Source organism: Eretmochelys imbricata, chromosome 22, assembly GCF_965152235.1.
Source record: "Eretmochelys imbricata isolate rEreImb1 chromosome 22, rEreImb1.hap1, whole genome shotgun sequence".
In the NCBI taxonomy this organism is placed as follows: Eukaryota; Metazoa; Chordata; order Testudines; family Cheloniidae; genus Eretmochelys; species Eretmochelys imbricata.
The window spans coordinates 3,450,866-3,470,716 of record NC_135593.1 but is presented as its reverse complement, the minus strand read 5'-3'; the positions used below and the strand labels follow the sequence as shown (position 1 = coordinate 3,470,716).

Genomic DNA, 19,851 nt, shown 5'->3' with positions numbered 1-19,851 from the left:
GGTTTGGTTCTCAGACTCTCTCTCACTCCCTAGCTCCCAGCTCTCAGCCCCGGGCAGTCAGGGCGTCCCTCAGATGGCTTCAGAAATCCACCCCTTCCTCCTGGCCAGGGCATGAGCTTGCGGTGCAGGATCCTACAGGGAGGGACCAGAGGGGAGGGACTGGGTGAGTGCGAGTGTGTGTGTGCATCAGCGAGGTACTTGTTGGGGAGACAGTGAACCCTTGTCCTTTGTCACCTGCCACTAGCAGGGTCTGATCCATCGATGGCAGCTCTGGGGAGGGCAACTGGAGACTGCTGTGCAGTGTGCACCTGCACTGAGCATGATGTTTAATACATCCCCCTCTGCGCTAGCCTTCCCACTGGGGGAAGAGACGGTTGACATTTTTGGCAGCAAAGCCCATTGTAACTGAAGCCTGAGAGATGCTGGTCACTGGAGAATGACAACAGCATTGTCAGAGGTGTGTTAACTGGCCATCGGACAAGACAGAGCGGTGCAGGGAAACGTGGCCTTGATTACAAGGAGGAGTTTGTTTAGAAGCACTCACAAGAGAATCCTTTTATAGAACTGATCCACCCCAGCACACGGCAGCCACAGTCAGACTGGGGCAATTCGAAAGAGGGTAATGGGCTTTTGGGAGATGCTCCTCTAACACCCGCTCTCAATTTGGTCCATAACAGGCAGGGGTCAGTGCAAGGAGGATGCATCTGCAGCATGGTGCAGTTGCAAACGAATGGAAATAAGCAGCACGGGCAATTGGAAGGACGGAGTTTTCATATAAAAGTGGGGCCCCAGTCTGAGAACGATACCCAAGTCTGCCACGTGCGTGTGCAGGTGTCACACACACTGTAGCAGGGAGAGGGGACTGTGCTTGCATCTCTTTGCTCACTAACATAGACCTCTTGTCCTGTCTGGGCCGTTCGGTGTGTAATGTCTGTGCCTCTCACAGCTCCTGATCCCCTCAACCTCTGCACCCACCGAAAGAACCTCCAAGCTTCTCCTAGATGCTCTGTAATCGGGGCGGGGCAAGCCTGGTGCACGTTCCTCTTGCTCTGTAGGAACTTGACCTTCTGCCGTGTCATTGGCAGGTGATTTACCTGGGCCGAGCAATGCATTCTGTGGCCTCTCTGCATTGACCGTGACATTAGATATGCGGAACTTCTCACCTCAACGAGGAAGATTGTGGCTAAGGAGCAACATGGGTCCCGGTTTGGCTGCTGACCTCAACTGAACTTGAACTCCTGACCCTGGAAGGCTGAGCCATCTCCCCTGGACATGCCATTTCCTTCAGCTGCTCCCTGGCACTCACTGCCATGCTTGAGCTGTGCTGAGCCTTTAACCTGAACAATACCCGGCAGGTGTGGCTGGGCGAAACCTCCTGTGACCAGAAGTGCTCCTTACCTCCCTGTTCTGTAGTGTGGGGTTTGTACACCCCATCTCAGTCTGACACCACACTCCTCTAACAGGCCTTATCCAGCTCTGACACCCCCTCACACCGCCAAACCCCAACACCTGCAACAACCTACACTGACACTAATCCAACCCCCATTCTACCCCCCAACCCTGACACCAGAACCCCTTTTACCCCCAGACACCAACCGACCAAACCACAAACCCAAACAAACCCTGAAAATCCATGGTAAGAAAATACATTAATAACACTGAACTATCAATATTTAACCTTGCCCCTCCCCAGAAGAAATTTTACCCCAAAAAGGGAGAAGTGCCACAAACTCCACGAAGTTCACTAAGAACTTTGCTGTTGGTCTTGATTTCATAGAATCATAGAATATCAGGGTTGGAAGGGACCTCAAGACGTCATCTAGCCCAACCCCCTGCTCAAAGCAGGACCAATCCCCAATTTTTGCCCCAGATCTCTAAAAGGGCCCCTCAAGGATTGAACTCACAACCCTGGGTTTAGCAGGCCAATGCTCAAACCACTGAGCTACCCCTCCCCTGCATTTGGCATGGAAGGTGGCATAATAAAGCCCTGCAATAGACAGACTGACTGACCTGAAGACAAGCTCTGCATGGCTCGAAAGCGTGTCTCTCTCACCAATGGAAGTTGGTTCAATGAAAGCTATTACCTCACCAACCTTGTCTTTCTAATATCCTGGGACCCAGACGGCTACAATGACACTGCATATGACAGACCGACAGACAGACAGATCAGACAAAGGCAGAACAAGAGTCGATGCCTGGAAGCTGGAGTCAGCCAAGTTCAAACAGGAAATAGGACGCAATGGCTACCAGAGAGGGGAATTCCCAGATTGCAAGGGATGGGGCGGGGGTTCCCTTGCTGCAGAATGCTCTGCTCTCACCTGTCCGAGCGACAAGCTTGGTGCAGAAATCTTGGGGTGAAGTTCTGTGCCGGCAGGTCAGCCTGGATGATCAGACCAGTCCTTCCGGCCCAGAGCTCGCCACATCTCCATGCTCTGCCTGCGGAGGTCCTTGAGGGAGCCGGGGAGGCAGCACTAATTGCTATAAAGGGCAAAAGGATTTTTTCACCCTCTCAAGATCCCGGATGGGCTGAGAGGACTGGGGGGAAACCCCCAAAGTTCAGCTGTGGGCAGAAAGGTGCTGGCTTCCCTGGGCCTCACGCAGAGACTTAGGCACTGCTGGGCTGGGGCCCCGGGGCGGCAGGGACTTGCCCAGGGGCACATGGGGAATCAGTGGCAGCGTTTGTCTGTTTGGGTTTCTGCGTTGATCAAAGTGTAGTCCAGGGCTCCCAGCGTCCTGCCCCAACCCGCCTGAGAGACACCTGCTCACCCCAGGGTGCCCTGCCGCCCAAGGAAAGGAGCTGCCGGTCGGCACCACAGCGAGGGGACCATTAGAAAGAGTCCCTCAATGCTCTGCTACGGTTGGCGGGCTATTCAGCCAAAGGCTGGGGATGCTACCCAGGTAGGGGCACTGCCATTGTGATTGGGGCACAGGGCGGGGGAGGAGAGACGAGCTTTACCCTGGTCTTATTCTCCTGTTTTCTGGCATGCTCAGGACCCCCGTCTCCCCAGCCCCATCCCTCCACAACACGTGCTTCTCCTTGGAGCGCAGGTGACGGCCGCTTTGAGGGAGAGTGGCTCATTGTTCTGCATGGTGTAGGTCAGGAGCTGAGCCTGGGGCCTCAGGCGTGGGAGCTGCTGGCCCGTCCTGGGGGGCTGGAAGGGGCCCGATGAGAAAGGCCAGGATTGCCAGATGACTCATGTTTCCAGCTCCCATTGTGTTCGATCCAGCCCACTGTTGCCATTAGATGATCTGCTGAGTGTGGCTTAGCAGATCAGGGCTGGGACAGGAAGTGTCCCTGTCGCCTCTCCATCCTGGGGTCGCTGGGGAGCCGCGGGAGCGGAGTGGGGGTGGGGGGACTGGCAGCTGCAGGCAGGATTTCTATATCTGGTAAAGGCTGCGGGGGGGAGGACACAACTGAAGCTGCAGGCCCCCCCCACCGGATACAGAACTGAGGCCATGGAGGGACTCCCTACCCAGCACAGAACTGAGGCTGTTGGGGGGAGCCCCCACCCAGCTCAGAAGCGAGGCCATGGGGGGTCCAATCCATCACAGAACCCCCCAATCCACTGCCCCACACACACCCAGACCCACTCACCCCAAGGTCTGTTGCTCCCTCACCCAAATACGAGTTACCCTGTATTCAAATCCATACTAGGCCTCTCTCCCCTGCTCCCAGCCCTATTGTGTCCCTCCCCAGAGCCATTCTGTGCCCCTGCTCCTTAACCGAGAAGGGCCACGGCTGAGCCGTGTTGGGCCTATGAGGGAGGCGGCTCAGGGTCTGAAAATCATGAGATTAGCTTACAAATTACGAGACTGTACACGCCGAACAACACCGGCTCTTGTCCTTTGCCTTCTGGGGCCTGCGCTGTTGGGGGATGGAGCAGGTTCAGGACTGACTTATTCTTTGCAAAGGAAGCGGAGATTCTCATGCCATCCCCTGACTCCAGGCACTGGCGCTTTGGGGAAACACCGGGTACGGCGAGACTCTCCATGCAATTGACAGTGCAGGCGATACTGGAATGCTGTCTGCAGATGGGGGCACAGGGAGCTGGGGGGCCTGGTCTGTGAAGTTACAGTAGCAACTCTCTGGCAGACTGGAGCAGCAATCTGCCCAGGCCGCAGGGCAGCTGCTCAACAGGGTTCCAGCTAGGCCAGCCCATGGGCACACCTGGCCCACCTGCCCGCTATGCTGTAGATGTGTGAAAGTGCACACGTCCTGGGCATGGCCACATGAGCTGCTGACTCCCTCCGGGAAAGGAGCTGGAGCGGAGACCAGAGCCTGCAGCAGCAGGACAGGGCCAGGTCACTTCTCATGGTCAGCTAGAAGACGTGGGCAGATGGGCCAGCTACTGAGGGGGACGGAGAGTTTTGCCGTGGCGTATATTGACGGCATCTGTGTCTTTAGTCAGACCTGGGAGGACCATGTGTCCCAGGTTAGACAAGTGCTGGACCGACTCCAGGGGGCTGGGCTGACCGTAAAAGCTGAGAAGTGCAAGGTGGGGATGGCAGAAGTATCTTACCTGGGCCATCGGGTGGGGAGCGGCTGCCTAAAGCTGGAACCAGCCAAGGTGGAGGTGATCAGAGACTGGCCCGCTCCCCAAACCAAAAAGCAGGTCCAAGCCTTTATTGGGATGGCGGGGTACTATTGAAGATTTGTGCCCCACTTTAGCCACCCCCATCACTGGGCTATGCAGGAAGTGAAAGCCAGACAAGGTGGTCTGGACCGAGCAGTGCCAGGAGGCTTTCCGGGCGCTGAAGGAGGCTCTGGTCAGTGGCCCAGTCCTGGCAAACCCAGACTTTGACAAGCCCTTTGTGGTGTTCACCGACGCCTCAGACACGGGACTGGGGGCGGTGTTAATGCAGGAGGATGAAAAGGGGGAGAGACACCCCATCGTGTACCTGAGCAAGAAGTTGCTACCCCGGGAGCAACACTACGCGGCCATCGAGAAGGAGTGTCTGGCCATGGTGTGGGCCCTCAAGACACTAGAGCCCTATCTCTTCGGGCGACACTTCACCGTCTACACCGATCACTCTCCCCTGACCTGGCTGCACCAGATGAAAGGAGCCAACGCCAAGCTCCTGAGGTGGAGCCTGCTCCTGCAGGATTACGACATGGACGTGGTCCATGTGAAGGGAAGTGCCAACCTGATAGTGGATGCGCTGTCCCAGAGAGGCGGCCCCGAACTTCCCCAGGTCATGGGTCAGAGTGACCCCGCTCAGTTCAGTCTCAAAGTGGGGAGAGATGTGACGCAGTAGGGAGCAGGCTGGGTTGACCGGGGAATGCCATCTAGTTCTGCTGGGTCTGTCTGCATGGGGGATGACTCCACTTGAGTGAGAATACTTGAGCCTGTAACCTGAGCTGGGAGGGGGTTGGACCCAGGTGACACTTTTGCCCGGGAAGCTGGACAAAGGCTGGAGGAGGAGCTGGGGGAAGGAGGAGTGAGACTGTGGGAGGGGGGTTTTTTGGTTTCAGTTTAGTGCTGGGTGGTCAAATGCAGGGAACCCCAAGGCTGGGGTCTAAGCTCCTTGCCCCCTAGAAGGACTTGACTGAGGGGTCCTGGTTGTACCCACAAGCTCTGTTTTAGACTGTGTTCCTATTGTCCAATAAACCTTCCGTTTTACTGGCTGGATGAGAGTCACGGTGAATCCCAGGAAGAGGGGTGCAGGGCCTGGACTCCCCCACACTCCGTGACAGAGATAAAAAGGCACCTTTTAAAAAGTGGAAGTCAAATCCTAGTGAGGTAAATAGAAAGGAGCATAAACACTGCCAAATTAAATGTAAAAATGTAATAAGAAAAGCCAAAAAGGAGTTTGAAGAACAGCTAGCCAAAAACTCAAAAGGTAATAACAAAATGTTTTTTAAGTACATCAAAAGCCTGCTGAACAACTAGTGGGGCCCCTGGATGATCAAGATACAAAAGGAGCACTTAAAGACGATAAAGTCATTGCAGAGAAACTAAATGAATTCTTTGCTTCAGTCTTCATGGCTGAGGATGTTAGTGAGATTCCCAAACCTGAGTCGTCCTTTGTAGGTGACAAATCTGAGGAATTGTTACAGATTGAAATGTCACTAGAGGAGGCTTTAGAATTAATTGAGAAACTGAACAGGAACAAGTCACCAGGACCAGATGGCACTCGCCCAAGAGCTCTGAAAGAACTCAAATGTGAAATTGCAGAACTATTAACTATGGTTTGTAACCTGTCCTTTAAATCAGCTACTGTACCCAATGACTGGAAGACAGCGAATGTAACGCCAATATTTAAGAAGGGCTCTAGAGGTGATCCTGGCAATTACAGACCGGTAAGTCTAATGTCAGTACCGGGCAAAGTAGTTGAAACAATAGTAAAGAATAAAATTGTCAGACACATAAATTGAACATAAATTGTTGGGCAAAAGTCAACATGGTTTCTGTAAAAGGAGATCATGTCTTACTAATCTATTAGAGTTCTTTGAGGGGGTCAACAAACATGTGGGCAAGGGGGGTCCAGTAGACATAGTGTACTTAGATTTCCAGAAAGCCTTTGACAAGGTCCCTCACCAAAGGCTCTTATGTAAATTGTCATGGGATAAGAGGGAAGATCCTATCATGGATTGAGAACTGGTTAAAAGATAGGGAACACAGGGTAGGAATAAATGGTAACTTTTCAGAATGGAGAGGGGTAACTAGTGGTTTTCCCCAAGGGTCAGTTCTAGGACCAATCCTATTCAACTTATTCATAAATGATCTGGAGAAAGGGGTAAACAGTGAGGTGGCAAAGTTTGCAGATGATACTAAACTGCTCAAGATAGTTAAGACCAAAGCAGACTGTAAAGAACTTCAAAAAGATTTCACAAAACTAAGTGATTGGGCAACAAAATGGCAAATGAAATTTAATGTGGATAAATTTAATGTGGATAAATGTGGACAGTAATGCACATTGGAAAAAATAACCCCAACTATACATACAATATGATGGGGGCTAATTTAGCTACAACTAATCAGGAGAAAGATCTTAGAGTCATCATGGATAGTTCTCTGAAGATGTCCACGCAGTGTGCAGTGGAGGTCAAAAAAGCAAACGGGATGTTAGGAATCATTAAAAAAGGGATAGAGAATAAGATGGAGAATATCTTATTGCCCTTATATAAATCCATGGTATGCCCACATCTTGAATACTGCATAGAGATGTGGTCTCAAAAAAGATATACTGGCATTAGAAAAGGTTCAGAGAAGGGCAACGAAAATGATTAGGGGTTTAGAACGGGTCCCATATGAGGAGAGATTAAAGAGGCTAGGACTTTCAGCTTGGAAGATAGGAGACTAAGGGGGGATGTGACAGAAGTCTATAAAATCATGAGTGGTGTGAAGAAAGTGAATAAGGAAAAGTTATTTACTTGTTCCCATAGTATAAGAACTAGGGGCCACCAAATGAAATTAATGGGTAGCAGGTTTAAAACAAATAAAAGGAAGTTCTCCTTCACTCAGCGCACAGTCAACCTGTGGAACTCCTTGCCTGAGGAGGTTGTGAAGGCTAGGACTATAACAGGGTTTAAAAGAGAACTGGATAAATTCATGGAGGTTAAGTCCATTAATGGCTATTAGCCAGGATGGGTAAGGAATGGTGTCCCTAGCCTCTGTTTGTCAGAGGGTGGAGATGGATGGCAGGAGAGAGATCACTGATCATTACCTGTTAGGTTCACTCCCTCTGGGGCACCTGGCCTTGGCCACTGTCGGTGACAGGATACTGGGCTGGATGGACCTTGGGTCTGACCCAGTACGGCCGTTCTTATGTTCTTATGACATCACGGCCTTGACCACAGCCAGAATTGCTGGGCTAAGGCAAAACTTTCCCAGAAATCCCTATGCCAGGGGACTCTGCCCCCCCTTAGGACTCAAAGTGAGATGGGCTAAGAAAGGACCTGGGGCTGGGCTCTGTGGATAGTGGCTGGGGCTTGGGCGTCCGTGGAGTATTTTGAATAAAATATAAAATGTGTTTTGAAATCCAGTGCCCGGTCACGGCTCCAAGTGCATGGTGCCATGCATGCTTCTCCCTGGGCGCTGGACGGAAATGCACCAACAACAGTCTGGTGTAAGTTCCCAATTCCCACGGGGCTGCCGGAGACATCCCACAAACAGGGCTATGGCACAGTGTGGACAGCAGACAAAAGCGCCATTTGCCCCTAGCTCTGCTGTAGTAAACGTGCTAAATCACAGAATGGTTTTGACACAGTTACACACAGACGCCACGAAAGGCACAGAATTAAGGTAGCCAAGCCAAGCGCTTCAAAGTCAGGAACTGCCAGAAGGAAGGTCACCTGAGCAACCTGACTCAGACCCTTGTGCTTATGCGCCCAACCTTTAGTTACATCAGCACATACCAGCTTTTCCAGAGGACTCCTCCTCATCAGTGCCCAGGCTGGGCTGTGCTCACTGAACCAGGCAGCTGGTCCCCTTCCTTATTTACTGCCCACTGTTCAGACCCCGCTCTGAAGGCAGGGGAATCCTTTGCTCCTGGGTCTCATTATGGCACTCATCACTGGAGCATCAGAGTACTTCCCAAACATTAGTGTACTCCTCTTCCCAACTGTAAGGATAAGGCCTTTGTCTGCAGCCATATTGTAAGGCCTAAAGCCTAAGGCCTTTGTCTGCAGCCAGATTAAAAGAGCAGCCAAGCAGCAGCCTTTAGCTGAGAAGCAGGAAGTCACATCCTCACAGTCCATCTAAATTATATTAAAACAATGTAATAGGCTGGTAAGAAGGAGATCCTGTCCGAATGGCCCCCACTATCACCAGATTAAGAAGCAGATCTTAAGATGGTTAAAGAAAACTTAGTTTGATAGCATCCTGTCTGGCAAGAAATCACTTCTCAGTAGTTGTGGTTGTGAAATCCTCATTTCTTTATTGTTTTTTCACTATGGTCCCCACTTCCCTATTGTTTATCTGTATGGTCTCGGTCTGGTTCTTTAATGATTTTTGTCTGTTATATAATTAATTTTGCTAGAGGTAAATTAATTAAGATGGTGGGGTAGGATTGGTTGGAGAATTTTGCTACACTATGTTAGGATTGGTTAATAAAATTTTAGTATAATGATTGGTTAAGGAATAGCTAAACAGGACTCAAATTTCACTGTATAAACTGGAGTCCAAAAGGAAGTTCTTTGGGAACCAACTCCAGGACACACCCCTAAAGATCAGAGCTGCCAGACACCAACACTCTGCCAATGACACCAGTCAGAAACTGGAGTCCCCCAGATGGAGCTGATCCTGATGGCCATCAAGAAAAGTTCATCTGTTTTATTGGGAGTGGTGAGCACTCTATGTGTAGCATGTGCATTCTGTTGTTGGTGATCGTTAATAAATAGAGGTTAAGTAGGATATTACTGAGTAAGGCTCCTTTACGTATTGGGAAAGGGTGTGGGTACTTACATTGACCAGATTAGTTACACCCTGAGCCCTACGAATTGGGTATGTGTGGCCCTGAGCCCTGCAAATTGGGTAAGGGTAGGTGGTTTTCGCCTGGAGCCCTATGAATTGGGAAAAGGTGGGGTGCCCTAATGTGTGCAGGTAACACAAAATCCCAGGCGGTGAGTGGGTGCTATATCCCCATTTGACGGATGGAAGCTGAGGACAAGAGAGATTAAGGCTGAAGTGGTCACTGTTCTGGGTGCCCAATGTGAGATACCCCGGCTTGATTGTTCAGTCTTTAGCATTACACAGCACTTCAAAGTCCAGCCCCCAGTGACTTTGGGTGCAGCTGCGAGTGCTTGGCACTTCTGCAGTTCAGACTGCAGACCGAGCCAGACTGCGACCAGAGCCACACAGATACTGAGTCGCAGCTAGCAGGGGATGTGAAGGGGAACAAGAAGGGTTTCTACAGGTACGTTGGCAACAAGAAGAAGATCAGGGAAAGTGTGGGCCCCTTACTGAATGGGGGAGGCAATCTAGTGACAGATGATGTGGAAAAAGCTGAAGTACTCAATGCTTTTCTTGCCTCGGTCTTCACAGACTTGGTCAGCTCCCAGACTGCTGCACTGGGCAGCACAGTATGGGGAGGAGGTGAGCAGCCCTCAGTGATGGAAGAACAGGTTAAGGACTATTTAGAAAAGCTGGACATGCACAAGTCCGTGGGGCCGGATGAAATGCATCCAAGGGTGCTGAGGGAGTTGGCTGATGTAATTGCAGAGCTATTGTCCATTATCTTTGAAAACTCGTGGCAATCGGGGGAGGTCCTGGATGATTGGAAAAAGCCAAATATAGTATCCATCTTTTAAAAAAGGGAAGAAGGAGAACCTGGGCAACTACAGCCTCACTTCAGTCCCTGGAAAAATCATGGAGCAGGTCCTCAAGGAATCCATTTTGAAGCACTTGGAGGAGAGGAAGGTGATCAGGAACAGTCAACATGGATTCACCAAGGGCAAGTCATGCCTGACCAACCTGATTGCCTTCTATGATGAGATAACTGGCTCTGTGGATATGGGGAAAGCAGTGGACATGATATACCTTGACTTTAGCAAAGCTTTCGATTCAGTCTCCCACAGTATTCTTGCCAGCAAGTTAAAGAAGTATGGATTGGATGAATGGACTATAAGGTGGATAGAAAGCTGGCTAGATTGTCGAGCTCAACGGGTAGTGATCAACAGCTTGATGTCTAGTTGGCAGCCAGTCTCAAGCAGAGTGTCCCAAGGGTCAGTCCTGAGGCCCGTTTTGTTCAACGTCTTCATTAATGATCTGGATGTTGGCATGAACTGCACTGTCAGCAAGTTTGTGGATGAAACTAAACTGGGGGGAAAGGTATATATGCTGGAGGGTAGGGATAGGGTCCAGAGTGACCTAGACATATTGGAGGATTGGGCCAAAAGAAATCTGATGAGCTTCAACAAGGACAAGTGCAGAGTCCTGCACTTGGGATGGAAGAACCCCATGCACTGCTACAGGCTGGAGACCGACTGGCTAAGCAGCAGTTCTGCAGAAAAGGACCTGGGGATTACAGTGGATGAGAAGCTGGATATGAGTCAACAGTGTGCCTTTGTTGCCAAGGAGGCTAACGGCATATTGGGTTGCGTTAGTAGGAGCATTGCCAGCAGATCAAGGTAAATTTTTATTCCCTCTATTCAGTACTGGTGAGGCCATATCTGGAGTATTGCATCCAGTTTTGGGCCCCCCACTACAGAAAGGATGTGGACAAATTGGATAGAGTCCAGAAAAGGGCAACGAAAATGATCAGGGGGCTGGGGCACATGACTTATGAGGAGAGGCTGACGGAACTGGGGTTATTTAGTCTGCAGAAGAGAAGAGTGAGGGGGGGATTTGATAGCAGCCTTCAGCTACCTGAAGGGGGGTTCCAAAGAGGATGGAGCTTGGCTGTTACCAATGGTGGCAGATGACAGAACAAGGAGAATGGTCTCAAGTTGCAGTGGGGGAGATCTAGGTTGGATATCAGGAAACACTATTTCACTAGGAGGGTGGTGAAGCACTGGAATGAGTTACCTAGGGAGGTGGTGGAATCTCCATGCTCAGAGGTTTTTAAGGCCTGGCTTGACAAAGCCCTGGCTGGGATGATTTAGTTGGGGATCGGTCCTGCTTTGAGCGGGGGATTGGACTAGATGACCTCCTGAGGTCTCTTCTACCCCTAATCTTCTATGATTCTGTGACTTGGAGACCCATCTCTCCACACCCTCTGACAGTATCCTAACAAACTGGCAGCTTGGATTCAGCGCAATGGCTGGCCAGACTGTTGACAACAAGGGCCGGTTTCCTGAGCATGAGCCTCAAAGGAAGTCAGTGACCTACTTTTCTCTGCTGAGGACCTGACAACCTTCACCACCGATGGACCCAGTTCTCCCTTGCTGGCCTTCTCAAGCCAGGGCGGATGTGGGTACAGAGCACAGGTTGTTGCATAACTTATTCCCAGCAGCTCCAGTCCCTCACCAAGGCCTTCGCATTCGTCGCTCGCGGTAGCAGTCTGCTGCCACAGAAACAGAGAGCCATCTCCACCGCTGCTATTCTAGTCACAAAGCGACAAGAGCTCCCTTGCAATAGATGCCACAGAAAGCAGACAGCTCGAATCCCTGAGGGAGACTCCATGGATGCATCTGGAATCTGCTCTTTGGGGCCCGTCTAAAATAAATACATGTGAGAGGGGTCGCGTAGATCATCATTGCCTCACTGCTACCCTAATCCTCCCCACTGCTTCTTGTACCACCTGCCATGTCTTGTGTTACACATCACAGAGCCATGGCTTCCAAGGCCAGAAGGGACCATTATGATACTCCAGTCTGACCTCCTGTGTAACCCAGGGCAAAGAATTTCATCCATATTCCTGCATCCAAGCCCAATAATTTCTGCTTGCAATAGAGCAGGTCTCTTACAAAGAGACCCACAATCTTGATGTAAAGACCTCAAGTGATGGAGACTCACCTCCCCCCACCCCCATCCCTGGGTGATCTGTTCCAATGGTTAATCTTCCTCACTGTAACAATGAGCATAAGAACATAAGAACATCCATATTGGGTCAGATCAAAGTATCCTGTCTTCTGACAGTGGCCAATGCCAGGTGCCCCAGAGGGAATGAACAGAATGGGTAATCATCCAGTGATCCATCTCCTGTTGCCCATTCCCAGCTTCTGGCAAACAAAGGATAGGGGCACCATCCCTGCCCATCCTGGCGAATAGCCATTGATGGACCTATTCTTCATGAACTTATCTAGTTCTTTTTTGAACCCTGTTATAGACTTAGCCTTCACAAGATCCTCTGGCCAGGAGTTCCATAGATTGACTGTGTGTTGTGTGAAAAAATACTTCCTTTTGTTTGTTTTAAACCTGCTATCTATTAATTTCATTTGGTGACCCCTAGTTCTTGTGTTATGAGAAGGAGTAAATAACAGTTCCTTATTCACTTTCTCCACTCCCGTCATGATTTTATAGACCTCTATCATATACCCACACAGACGACTCTTTTCCAAGCTGAAAAGTCCCAGTCTTATTAATCTCTCCTCATATTGAAGCCGTTCCATACCCCTAATAATTTTTGTTGCCCTTTTCTGAACCTTTTCCAATTCCAATATATCCTTTTTGAGTTGAGGCGACCACATGTGCATGCAGTATTCAAGATGTGGGTGTACCATGGATTTATACAGAGGCAATATGATATTTTCTGTCTCATTATCCATCCCTTTCTTAATGATTCCCAACATTCTGTTCATTTTTTGCCTGCCGCTGCACATTGAGTGGATGTTTTCAGGGGACTATCCACAATGACTCCAAGATCTCTTTCTTGAATGGTAACAAGCCAATTTAAACCCCATCATTTTACATGTATAGTTGGGATTATGTTTCCACTGTGCATTACTTTGCATTTATCAACATTGAATTTCATCTGCCATTTTGTTGCCAAGTCACCCAGTTTTGAGAGATCCTTTTGTAGCTCTTTGCAGTCTGCCTAGGACTTAACTATCTTGAGCAATTTTGTATCATCTGCAAATTTTGCCATCTCACTGTTTACCCCTTTTTCCAGATCATTTATGAATATATTGAATAGGACTGGGCCCAGTACAGACCCCTGGGGACACCACTATTTACCTCTCTCCATTCTGAAAACCGACCATTTATTCCTACTCTTTGTTTCCTATCTTTTAACCAGTTACCAATCCCTGAGAGGACCTTCCCTCTTATCTCATGACAGCTTACTTTGCTTAAGAACCTTTGGTGTGGGATCTTGTCAAAGGCTTTCTGAAAATCTAAGTACTCTGTCTCCGCTGGATCCCCTTTGTCCACATGCTTGTTGACACCCGCAAAGAATTCTAGTAGATTGGTGAGGCATGATTTCCCTTTACAAAAACCATGTTGACTCTTCCCCAACAAATTATGTTCGTCTCTGTGTCTGACAATTTTGTTCTTTATTATAGTTTCAACCAGTTTGCCCGGTAGTGAAGTCAGGCTTACCGGCATGTAATTGCCAGGATCATCTCTGGAGCCCTTTTAAATAATTGGCATCACATTAGCTACCCTCCAATCATTTGGTACAGAAGCTGATTTAAATAATAGGTTACAGACGACAGTTAGTAGTTCTGCAATTTCACATCTGAGTTCCTTCAGAACTCTTGGGTGATGCCGTCTGGCCCTGGGGACTTGTCACTGTTCAGTTTATCAATTTGTTCCAAAACATCCTCTCACGACACCTCGATCTGTGACAGTTCCTCAGATTTGTCACCTGAAAAGAATGTGCACAACATTTTCTGTTTGAATGTGTCAAACTTCAGCTGCCAGCCACTGGATCTTTTCTGCCTTGATCTCCCAGAGGGAAGAGCTCTTTACCAGCAGAAATATCCCTCCTGCATAGGGGATTGTGATTGTTATCAAGTTACCTCTTCCCCGTCACTTTGATAAGATAGAGACACTGAACTTCATAATCCTCTTGGATTTTGAGCTGTCTGGGACAGGGACACGATTTCGTCATGTGCGTGTGCAGCTATATGAATAACAGCGATCCTACCAGAGCGGGAGCTTTCCTGCAGGGCCTCTCTCCTAAGCCTTTACTCTTGTTCAGGAAGATCGTACCCTTAAATAAGCAATGCCCTGTCCCACTGCCATCCATCGGAGTATGCAAACATGATCACTGTGAGATGTGAGCTCCTTAGGGAGGGACTGGCTTCATTCGTGTCTTCTCCAGGGCTGAGCACATGGTCAGAGGTAAGAACTCACACCTGACCAGTAGTCATAGGAATAAATACTAAAGAACCCAGTTCCCATGTGTGGGTGCCAGATGGCATCCGGAGCCCAAGTCCCACTGAGAGTCATGGAGACCTGTGCCCCTAAGTCCCACAACTCCTTTTGAGGATCCTGCTGTGAAGGACTCTGTCCTCTTGCATAGACAATGAGTCAGTAAATTCACCCCCTCTGAAACTTGACTCTGTGTCGACTGTCACTCAGCGATGCCCTAGAGGCCCAGTTGCTAAAGTCTCTCTAACGCACACACAGTCAGAAATCCTGCTGGAGGAATATCCCATAAAGACATGTTCTCAGCACACCCAGCCCCAAACAACCAAGTGCTGCTCCAGCTGCAAGCCAACAAGTCACAAAAGAACTCTGAAAAAAGAAAAGCTGACAGCGTTTCACACACAGAGCAGAGTCTTTCCTTTTGTCGTCAGCCAGCCAGGCTCCCCGTACCTTTACATACAGACAGAGAGGATTATTCCAATGGCAGGCATTCACTGCATGAACAGACCTGACTCTGTGCAGCCTCTCCTTAGTTACAAAAATCAGCCACGAGTACAAAGCACACATCTCCCAGCTATCGGTGATAACAATAAAGATGCTATTTAATCTCAGCCAGTTACACTGATGCATAATATAGAAAATAAGGCAGGTGCAACTTAAATTCTTAGAGAGGAGTTTCTTATCTAGGAAATATGGGGCAGGTGAGAAGAAGTTGGTGTGATGGGTTCCTCCTGGGGTGCCACCTGGAACTGGGGTACCACTGAGCCCACTGACTCACCAGCCTGGGCTCCCTCTCAGCACTGCACTGCTGTGACAATCTGCAGACCACTCTGGGTCCTACACTCCCACCAGCATTCACTCAGGCAGGGACACACCCAGCTGCAGTTACATGCAGGTTCTGACCAGCCACTGAATGAACCAACAATAGAGAGGCTACAGCCAAGATGCCCCCAGCTTCCCAGCCTTGTACCCCAGAGCTCTATCATCCTGCCCTGGTCAAAACCCCGACCAGTATGAATTTATTACTCAGTTTTCCCCTCCCTCAATGTGGAGAGGAATATGCACACTTGTGTTAACCACACTGAGATTTCCCCCCAGACACTTCACTCAAAAACACACTGATTTAGATAAAGCAAAAAATCCCCAAGTTTATTAACTACAAAAATATAGATTTTAAGTGATTATAGCAAACAGATCAAAGCAGATTATCTAGCAAATAAACAAAACTAAAAACTAAGCCTAAGATACCAGAAAGACTGGATATGAATTAGCAAATTCTTACCCTGGCTGATGACACAAGCAGTCCACCAGGTTTCCATACACAGGCTAGACATCCTTTTAGCCTGGGACCAGCACTTCCCCCAGTTCAGTCTTTGTTTCTCAGATGTTTCCAGGAGTGTTCTTGTGTGGGGAGTGAGGTCCCCAGGTGATGTCACACCCCACCTAATATAGCTTTACTATATGGCGGGAACCCTTTGTTCCAAATTCAGTTCCCAGCCCAGTTTGTGGAAAAATACAGGTACCCAAAATGGAGTTCAGTGTCATGTGGTCTGGTCACATACCCTTGCTGAGTCATAGCAGCCATTACTTACAGGGCAGCTGAAACATTTACAGGAAGGCTAAGTCCTTTCATAGCCCATTGTCTTTGCTGATGGGCCATCAGCCCTGTCTAGCTTCTTCATTGTTGTACCTGAAAGGCTAGCTGTGGGTGTTACTCAGAGTAGGCACGTTTGGAATACAGATACATAGTCAGTATTCATAACTTCAGATACAAAAGGGATACATGCATACAAATAGGATAACCATATTTAGCAAATCATAACTTTTCCAATGACACCTCACATGACCCGTCTTGTACAAAATGCATCACAATAATGTCATAATTACATCATAATCATACAACTGTGAAGAATATGGGCTGCAGTGTCACAGTCAGTATTTATAAACACAGTAAGTTCATTAACTTTCTTACACAACCAGAATGATGTATGGATCCTGTAATCCTGGACGCACATGAGTCGTCCTTCCTCCCATGTGCAGGGCTTGGAAAGGGTTTCACTTCAGGATTCATCCACAATCAGTTGCAAAGTGTTACAAGAGCTCTAAGCTTTAAGCCACCCTCTGTGATCATGTTCCCACTGCAAGGGCCTGCGTCTCCGCATGCAGGACATGACAAACATCCGCTGCTTTTGGTCTACTCGGAGCCTGCAGGGCGGGGCAGCAGGCTCCAGGAATGGGGAGCAGGAGAATAGCTGTCTGTGATCCAGCTGCAGACTAACGTGGCAGAGCTGCTGGAGTCAGGGAAGCCCATTCTGCATTTAAGACTCTTGATCTTCATGCACAATGGACCAAAGTGATTCTGGAGGAGGCAGCTGCCATTCCTAGCAGAATGCTAGACGGTATTACATGGTTCAGCCACTAGGTGATGCAGCGCGTAAAAAACTTAGTAAGCGAATCTCCAGTGAGCACGTCTGGTGAGCATCTCTCTGGGAAGGGAGCTCTGTAGTCAGTCTGTACCTGCTATTGTAGCCCTGCAACCTACTGTGTACAAGGTCCCAGATCTCAAACCAAACATGCGCAGTCTCTGGCTTTAAACCCGGTGCTAGGAATGTCCATGAGCAGAGCTGGAGTCTCCAAACCACCAGTGTGGGTGGCCAGGTCACCTCCTGGGGCGGGGCTAGTTCCTTTCCTTTGCCAAACCTATCCCTAAAGGAAGGAAGCCCACTACCACAGTGGACAAGAACTGGTGCCCCCTGCTCTCCTGCCAGTCATCTATGATCGTCCTCTGATGTCACATACCGGCCAATGCAGGGCAAGGAGGGCCAGGCAGCCACAGCCTGGAGCGTTGATATTTAGAGGCCACAGGAATAGATAGCTGAAAAATGGTCTAAGGAGTACCTCAGACATGCAGCAAGGCAAACAGTGCTGTGCTGTTGCATTACACCTGCAATGTGACTCAGACACAGGCTTTGGATTGGCAGAAGTCAGCTTTTCCAGTCTGCAGAAAAAAGAAATTATGCCAGGGTGCTTGAGGGGTCGGCTGATTCACCCTGCTGGGTGCACGCTGTGTGTGCACTGTGCACACCATCTGTGTGAAAGCCAAGCTGGGTGGCAGCATTTGTGCACATGTCCCAGAGGAAAACGTTCCCGCGTTCTGTCCAATAGCAGTGTTTTCTCCTGCTGTTAGTTTCTGAGGGCGTAAAGTAGTAGTCTCAAACTTTTGTATTGGTGACCCCTTTTGCACCGCAAGCCTCTGAGTGTGACCCTCCCCTTATAAATTGAAAACACATTTTTTATATTTAACACTACTGTAAATGCCGGAGGCGAAGCAGGGAGTGGGATAGAGGCTGACAGCTCACGTCCCCCATGTAATAACCTTGTGACCCCTGAGGGGTCACAACCCCCAGCTTGAGAACCCCTGATATAAAGGATCTGTGTGAGCCCCCTGGAAGTTCTTGGGGCTTGGGTCACAAGTACAGCTCTGAAATCAGGTGATCTGAGCTTTGGGGGATCAGCTTTGAAAGCCATGAAGAATAAAGAGAAGGTCCTGGCTGGTCACTGACTTTCAGGACAGAGACTGACCTAGGCAACTGGTTAGTGATTGGTCAGTACAAATGGGAAACACTTCCTCCTGTCTGACCGCCTCGGTCTCTTCTAACATGGCATGGTAATTACACCTCTCTTCTCCAGTTGTCCCCCAGACCCCGGTCATTAGTTTGATCACCATTTTACTGGGAAGTGTCAGGCTCTTGAAACTTTGCTGAGAAACAGTGCATTGATTCACCTACTTGGCTTTTAACTGAAGAGCTACTAGGAAACAAGGGAAAGAGATGCAGTATCTATGAGGATTGGAGGTGGCGGCAGTGGGAACACCGACGGGGTCAACATAGACTCAAGGACAAATATGATCAAATCCCCCTCAAAACACCTCTGTGGTGCCCACCAGTTTTGAGTTCCTCCCTCTCCGAGTTATTTCTTCCCCTGGATTTCCCAGTACATCCTGTCTCCCAGCTTGTAAGTTCTTTGGGGCAGGGACTGTCTGTTTGCCATGAATGGCTCTGAGCACTGGTATCTAACAAAGAATAAATAATAATAACAAACGAGCAGCTTTCCTCCCTGCGCTTGGAGAATCAGCACCACCACACCAGATCTCCCAGTGCAGTCACTACTCCTACCCCCATCACCAGTCCTCACCCCCATTACTATATCAACCCCAATCATTGCTCCGACCCACGCCGATCACCCAGACCTCCCTTTCTGTCCCTTCAGCCATTGCTTGCACATACCGGCGGAGACAAGCTTTTACAAGGAGGTAAATATTTGGAGTCTCTTTCACCAGCCTCTAAATCCCTGGGGTGCAGCATCCTCTCAGCCAAATGATTCCCCAGAGGTGAGAGGAAGTAAAAGAACCATCCCTCAGCCTGGCGGCTCTCCCCACAGGCGCTGCGGTGATAACAGCCCCTTGGGGCAGCCAGGTGTTGGTGGGGCGTGCTGCTCCGCGGCTTGCCTGCCTCGAGCCAAGCCGGCTGTGGGACTCAGGAGTCTGGTGAAAGGCGCTTACCTCGCAGCCGGTGCCGGTGCCCAGGCTGGTGGTGCTGGAGCTGCCTCGTCTGCCTGTTGGGCCCCTGCAGGCCCCTCCTGCCCTGTCCCTCTGGCCAGGTGCAGGGACACGGGCACACCTGGGAGCCCCAGCCCCAGGGGAGGGAAGCCAAGCCCAGCAGGAGGAGTGCCGAGAGCATCTCGAGGAGAAACGCTCCCAGCCAGATCCTGGCTCCGAGAAGCAACTTCCCACAAGAAATTCTTTCCAGTCAAAGGATCCAAAGGCGAGGCTCCTGCCCCCGCCCTGCCTGCGCGGCTCTCCCCTCTGCCTGGCTCCAGCCCCTCCGCTGGGGAAGGTATTGGGAATTTGTTATGAAGCATGTTTTTCAGCTGCTTTTGTACTTTTTTTCCTCCTTTTTTTCCCCCCTTCTTCTTTTTGAAGTGGTGGACAATGGGGGAGGAAGGCATGTAGGCCCCATGCTGTGAGGGGGCTGCGTGGCACCACGGGGGCTGCTTTCTCCGCACCATCTGTGACATCAGAACAGCGAGGGGGGGCAGCACCACCAGGAGTTGGGCGCAATATTGTGAAGAACTAAATTAACTGATCAGTGGAGAA

The 19,851-nt window shown here is 49.7% G+C and overlaps 1 protein-coding gene across 1 annotated transcript in view; it reads right to left on the bottom strand.

Moving 5' to 3' along the window:
* Nucleotides 1-19,435, bottom strand: part of ROBO4 (roundabout guidance receptor 4) — an 87,787-nt gene extending 68,352 nt beyond the window's left edge. The window contains 1 exon segment of the mRNA XM_077839936.1: nt 19,258-19,435. Within this exon segment, the coding sequence (XP_077696062.1) occupies nt 19,258-19,435 (178 nt within the window).
* Nucleotides 19,436-19,851: the final 416 nt, after the last annotated feature.